At 36.6% G+C, this 7500-nt stretch overlaps 1 protein-coding gene across 1 annotated transcript in view; it reads right to left on the minus strand.

The window, feature by feature from the left end:
• The window catches only part of LOC128662830 (carboxypeptidase M), a 312750-nt gene that overhangs the window by 292852 nt on the left and 12398 nt on the right, over positions 1–7500 (minus strand). Inside the window, exon 2 of the mRNA XM_053716814.1 lies at positions 6265–6424. Within this exon, the coding sequence (XP_053572789.1) occupies positions 6265–6424 (160 nt within the window). The remainder of the gene's footprint in view (positions 1–6264; positions 6425–7500) is intronic.

Genomic DNA, 7500 nt, shown 5'->3' on the forward strand with positions numbered 1-7500 from the left:
TCTCCCCTCTCTCTCTCTCTCCTCCCCTCTCTCCTCCCCTCTCTCCTCCCCTCTCTCTCTCTCCTCCCCTCTCTCTCCTCCCCTCTCTCTCCTCCCCTCTCTCTCCTCCCCTCTCTCTCTCTCCTCCCCTCTCTCTCTCTCTCTCCTCCCCTCTCTCTCTCTCTCTCTCCTCCCCTCTCTCTCTCCTCCCCTCTCCCTCTCTCCTCCCCTCTCTCTCCTCCCCTCTCTCTCTCTCCTCCCCTCTCTCTCTCTCCTCCCCTCTCTCTCTCTCCTCCCCTCTCTCTCTCTCCTCCCCTCTCTCTCTCTCCTCCCCTCTCTCTCTCCTCCCCTCTCTCTCTCCTCCCCTCTCTCTCCTCTCTCCCCCCCCTCTCTCTCTCCCCTCTCTCTCTCTCTCTCTCCCCTCCCCTAATTTAATTACTAAGCCCCCTAACCTAACACCCCCTAAAATACCCCAATTACTACTAAATTACAATTAAAATAAAAGACAACCTAACATTAAATTACAAAAAATAAAAAAGTCTAACATTACAGAAAAATAAACAAAATTATCAAAAATATTTTTTTTTATACTTAAAGGGACAGTATACACTCATTTTCATATAACTGCATGTAATAGACACTACTATAAAGAATAATATGCACAGATACTGATATAAAAATCCAGTATAAAACTGTTTAAAAACTTACTTAGAAGCTGTCAGTTTGGCTCTGTTGAAAAGGTAGCTGGAAAGCCCACTGCAAGTGGCAAATAAGACACTCCCCCCTCCCCCTTCTTTTGCATATGAAAAGACCCTTTACACAAACAGGAGCAAGCTGGAGTAGGTAGTCGAGCGTATTCACATAAAACTTTGGGGCTTGGCTAGGAGTCTGAAAATCAGAGCAATGTTATTTAAAAATAAGCAAAACTATACATTAATTTAAAAAAAAAACTTTATGGGCTATATAAATAGATTATCTACAAAACATTTATGCAAAGAAAAAATGATTGTATAATGTCCCTTTAATCCTTATGAAAATAAAAAAGCCCCCAAAATAAAAACACCCCCTAATCTAAACTACCAATAGCGCTTAAAAGAGCCTTTTGTAGGGCATTGCCCTAAGTTAAACAGCTCCTATACCTCTAAAAAATACTAAGTCCCCCCTAACAGTAAAACCCCCCACCCACCAAACCCCCCAAAATAAAAAATAAAAAAAAACACTAAAAAAACCAAACAACTAAACTATCCATTGCCCTAAAGCGGCATTTGTATGGGCATTGCCCTTAAAAGGACAATCAGCTCTTTTTCAAACCCAAAAAAAACCTAATCTAAAAAAAACAAACACCCAAAAAATGTAAATAAAAAAGCCTAAACTTAAGCCCCAAATAGGTACTCACTGTACCTGAAGTCTGTTATATATCAAAGATAACCCTTTTGCCTTCAATGATCCATTTTACCTGCTGGAGTGTATTTAATTGTTTATCCTTAGTTCCTTTCACTTTATTTTGGTATTTGATATAGCTGATTTTGATTGTGGTATGCCTAGCTATAATTAAATTTTCTATAGGCTAAAGAAAAGCTGTGCAAACATAACCCGTAAAAGAAATTACACTCTCAGTAGGAAGTAGAAGAGATAAGCAGTACGTTAATTTTAAATTTGTCTCTCTAAGTATTGGGCTTTGGTCTACAGACAGAGATAATATAAATAAGCATGTGTGTGTACAGAAAGTGATAAAATAAGGAGATCGAATTTATCTGCAAGCTTAACCCATTTTGATGGGTTATGGGTTTAAAAAACCCCAAAACCTGCTATTTCAATTTAAAAAAATAAACATAAAGGAGCAATTTATCATGCATTTTATACTCTGCAGCTGGTATAACAAGTCATTGGAAGCAGACTAAGGTAAAAACTATTTTACAGTATACTGTCCCTTTAATAGTGATAACTACTGTGCTATGTTGTAATGTGGACTCTGGACTTTCAAACACTTCTCTCAACAAATAGTCTGCCTTTGGGGGGCTATACTGAAAAACAGAGCAAGCAATCTCAAACAAGCTACCTAATTGTATTGTGCTAATAATCACTAAACTGATGATGAAATCTCAACCAACACTACATGTGCACCTAATCTGAAAACAAAATTACATAGAAGTCAAAATTAAACTTATGATTCAAACAGAAGGTGCAATTAAAAGAGCAACTAATTTAATTATGTCAACATATTTACTTTTTCTTTTTGGTATGCTTTGTTAAAACGTATTTAAATTGTGGTGGTTAAAGGGACAGTGTACTGTAAACTTTTATTCCCTTTAAAGGGACATTAAACACTAAAACGCTAGATAGGATTCATTCTAAGAAAATATTAGAATAACATGTAGATGTATTTTTTAAGTTTCATTAGATATTTAAATGTTGACAAAATAAGTGTTAAGTTTTAGTGTCTATAAAACAATAGGAGCTGCCATGTTGTAACTTAGGTTACCTTCTCTGCTGTGGCCAATTAGGGACAGTTATAAATAGGTCACTAGAGTGTGCAGCCAATGGCTGTGTGTAATATAACAAAGTTCTGCACTTCCATTTCTAACAGAAACTGGGAAGCTCACAATTTCAGAATCGTATTACATAAGGGAACAAATAAATAATGAAAGTATATTGCAGAGCTTTTTCATATATATATATGATATATTATTTTATATTACTTACTCAAAGTGTTTAAATATTTCTTTAATGTGTTTCCAATAATCCATTTTACATACTGAGGTATTAAATTGTCTATAAATTGCTCCATTTCCTTTTTATTTTTTTTCATTTGAATTATTTGCTTTTGCATATATTAAAAATGTAAATACTGCAGTATTGGTTAAAGAAAAGCTATGTAATCATGAGACAGCAATAGAAATCAATCCCCTTCAGGTGGAGGAGAGCCCACACCGTTTAAAGGGTGTTCCTACAACTGCTTGGAATATAATTAATTCTTATCAGCTGTTTGTCTTAGTACATTGTTCCTTTAACATATAAAGTGCCGCTCAGGGGCTGCAGGGAAGTGTTGGCTCTGAGGATAAAACAGCCAGTGAGCCAATTGGCAGTAGCATTAGCACAACCCTGCCAATCATTTGCTACGTTCAGCTCAAAGGAAGCAAAGCTTGCGCCTCCTAAGCTGGACTTTTGTGGGTTTTAAAAAAAACGAAGACATAAAAATGAAGAAAATAAGAATTAGGCAAAAGGATTAATGCAAGAATTGAATAAGGGGCAAGACACAAGGAAAGTACTGTTTTAACATTGTGTTTTATGTGTTTCACAGATTCCCTTTGTTCCTTATCTCTATACCAAACAATATTATTAATTTACTCCTTCCCCCTCACCACCTGCTACATTCATTTGTCAATCTCTTTTATTCTCCCCTCACTTTTAATCTCATGAGCTTCCCCCTTTCCTCAACTCTCTCTCTCCTCCCTGCACATCATCCCAAAGACGCTGCAAATCTGTATCTCCTCTCATGTCACTCTCCATCTTTCTCATACTTGCTGCTGGTGATATATTTTCTAATCCTGGTACTCCACAACTTTCAAATCTTGTCTGCCTTTCCATAGTCCTAGAATCCAGAATTCTGGAAACGTTAATCCAATTCTTTGTGTATCTAAAGCCAACATTCCCTTCACTTGTGCACTATGGAACTCTTGCTATGTTTTCAACAAGCTCACTTCTATCCATTACCTCTTCATCACCCATTCCTTCAACCTGCTGGCTCTCACAGAAGCATTATAACATGGGGGTTTCCACTTCAGCCACCCCCTAGGGCATGAAACAGACAAGGAAGTGGTGTAGGTATTTTACTTTCTCCCTCATTGCACCTTTCAACAAATACAAGCAACTCCATTAGCTCATTTATTTAATCAGTCACTGTTAACAGGAGTTGTTCCAGAGAACTGAAAAATTGCTAACTGAGTTCCTCTTCATAAAAAGGGTAGTAAGGAAGACTCTGCTAACTATAAGCCAGTCAGTTTGACCTCAATTGTAGGGAAATTAATGGAAACTCTTTTAAAGGAAATACATGTGTCTTGCCTTCAGGCAAACAACATCATTTTTTCACTGCTGGAAGATCATGTCAGACTAATCAAATTGATTTCTTTGACCATGTAACTAAATTATTAGACCAAGGAGGAGCCGTAAATGTAGTGCATCTAGATTTTAGCAAAGCATTTGACACTGTCCCACACAACAAACTTATTTACAAAACGCATTGCCTTGGAGTAGATGGGAAGATTGCTAAGTGGGTAGAATTAATGGAGTACATTAAAATGGGGGGTCCGTTTTGCTTAACATGTTCATTAGTGATATTGGAAGTAGGCTCCAGGGGAAGGTTTGCTTTTTTGCTGATGATACAAAAATTTGTAACCAAGTTAATATTCCAGGTAATATGGTTAAAATAAACAGTGATATTAAAAAAAAAAAAAACTGGAAGAGTGGGCAAATAAATGGGATCTAAAATGTAATATTACCAAGAGCAAAACTATGCATATAGGATCCAAAAACCCAAAGGGCAATTATAGTCTCAATGGTACGTTACTTACTGTAACTAAAGAGGAACAGGACTTGGGAACGATTATTTCAGATTATTTAAAATTTGGTAGACAATGCAGCAGTGTAGCCAGCAAGGCCAGTCAAATACTTGGTTGCATTTGGAGAGGTATAAGTAGCAGAAATAGTAAGGTTCTTATGCCACTTTACAGATCACTAGATCACTGTCCAAAAAGTAACTACTAAAAATGGTACATGGTCTAAAATTTTGATGAATTAGTGCCTGGTTTTTAATAATCCTATTAAAAACAAGGGCACTAATTCATCAAAATTGACATTTTACACGTTTTCTTCAAAAACTTACCTTTTAATCGTCGCAAGCCGTCTTCGCGGGTCTAAAATCACGAATCCGGATTAGTCATTTCTGACATCTGCAGAGGCTTTCGACGGCCGGGGGAATCGCTGGAGTGGCTGCCAGGATTAAAAGGTACGTTTTTTGAAGAAAATAAGTGAAATGTCAATTTTGATGAATTAAAGTGTCCTTGTTTTTAATAGGATTAGTAAAAACCGGGCACTAATTCATCAAAATTGACCTTCACTTTAATAAATAAAGTGGAAGCTGAAAGCATTTTCCACAAAAAAAGAAATCGTTTCCTGATTAGATGGAGTTCCTCCTGTGTGTGATGACTATGATCTTCTTCTCTGTATGCCATGAGTAGCAACTAATTAACCATTAACAATCAAAGCTTATAGGTTGCTGAATTCCCCTGGCAGAATTCAGCATTGCACACGAGCGCTATTTTGCGCTCGCGTGCAATCCTGCCCGTGGACAGCCAATCACGCACAGGCAGGAGCTGTCAATCTCCCTGGTCAAACGATGACCGCTGCTTGTTAAATATGGCATGCAATTTCTTTTGTGAGAACCTGCAGTCGTAGGCAGGTGAAAGCCTGCCAAAGAGGGTGATAAATCGACCACTAAATATTGCCAAATGTATAATCATTGCTTTGTTTAGCATAAGTAGTCAAAGTGATCTATTTCACACATTTCCTGGGTCTTTCTTTTATTCAGCACTAATGGCTACCTTGTCACTAACCATGGCACAAACACAACTCTTAGCAGGGCCCTCTACCCATTTGTCTCCTATAAATGCTACCTTTGCATATTATGCCTACATTTATAGCACTGTGGAATATGTTGGAGCTCTACAAATTAATAACAACAACAACAATAATAATAAAGCAAACATTTAACATTTTACATTACAATGCCCCTTTTACTACTAAACATATCTAAAATAACAAACAGAAAAGGTTGCCCCAGACAGTAGTTATTTTGGAAGATTGATTTTTAAATATCCTCTGTACATTTACAAATAAAGTTATCCTGACTAGGGTAGTAATACCGCTGTGGGAAAGCATCATCAGTCGGGACTGGGCTCTATAGCAGAGTAGTAATTTTACTTTAGGAAATCATCAGCAGTCTGAACTGGGCGCTATAGCAGAGTAGTAATTTTACTGTAGGAAATCATCATCAGTCTGGACTGGGCGCTATATCAGAGTAGTAATTTTACTGTAGGAAATCATCATCAGTCTGGACTGGGCGCTATAGCAGAGTAGTAATTTTACTAGGAAAGATGCATTAGTCTGGAAGATATAGTAGAGAAGTAGTTTTACTGTAGGAAAGAATGAATTAGTCTGGACTGGGTGCTATAGCAGATAACTCTATTAGTTATATATATTTTTTTAAGGTAAAGCAATTGTTCTTACCTTCAACTGACTTCCCAATACTGTAGAGCTTGGTAATTTGTGAGTACTGTGCAGTGATATTCTTCAGAAAGTTTTCCACGTCTTTAGTATTATGATATACAAAAGTCAAACTCTGCACCAAGGAAGGAAACAATCCCAGCCACAAACAGGGCAAAACAACCTATTTTATAGAAAAGAAAATATCAGTGAGCAGAATTTCTTTAAAAGGGACATGATTAAAAGGGCCATGATACCCAAATGTTGAACCACTTGAAAGTGATGCAGCATAGCTGTAAAACGCTGACAGGAAAATATCACCTGAACATCTCTATGTAAAAAAGAAAGATATTTTACCTCAAAATGTCCTAAGTATTCAAACCCCATTGCAAAGGACTTTAAGCAATAAATCAGTATGTCTGTCTCAGGACAGGCAAGGGAGTGAGCTTCGTGCACACTCATGTTATTTCCCTATTCAGTTTAAAGTTAATGTAAATTTTGGTGTTAATGTGCCCGTTTTTAAAAAAAATGGATTAACCCCTTAATGACCACAGCACTTTTCCATTTTCTGTCCGTTTGGGACCAATGCTATTTTTACATTTTTGCGGTGTTTGTGTTTAGCTGTAATTTTCCTCTTACTCATTTACTGTACCCACACATATTATATATCGTTTTTCTCACCATTAAATGGACTTTCTAAAGATACCATTATTTTCATCATATCTTATAATTTACTATAAAAAAATTATAAAATATGAGGAAAAAAAATGGAAAAAAACACACTTTTTCTAACATTGATCCCCAAAATCTGTTACACATCTACAACCACCAAAAAACTCCCATGCTAAATAGTTTCTAAATTTTGTCCAGAGTTTAGAAAGACCCAATTTTTACATGTTCTTTGCTTTTTTTGCAAGTTATAGGGCAATAAATACATGTAGCACTTTGCTATTTCCAAACCACTTTTTTTCAAAATTAGCGCTAGTTACATTGGGACACTGATATCTTTCAGGAATCCCTGAATATCCCCTGACATGTATATATTTTTTTTTAGAAGACATCCCAAAGTATTGATCTAGGCCCATATTGGTATATTTCATGCCACTATTTCACCGCCAAATGCCATCAAATAAAAAAAATCGTTCACTTTTTCACAAACTTTAGGTTTCTCACTGAAATTATTTACAAACAACTTGTGCAATTATGGCATAAATGGTTGTAAATGCTTCTCTGGGATCCCCTTTGTTCAGAAATAGCAGA

The sequence above is a fragment of the Bombina bombina genome, chromosome 6 (assembly GCF_027579735.1).
Source record: "Bombina bombina isolate aBomBom1 chromosome 6, aBomBom1.pri, whole genome shotgun sequence".
Taxonomy (NCBI): Eukaryota; Metazoa; Chordata; class Amphibia; order Anura; family Bombinatoridae; genus Bombina; species Bombina bombina.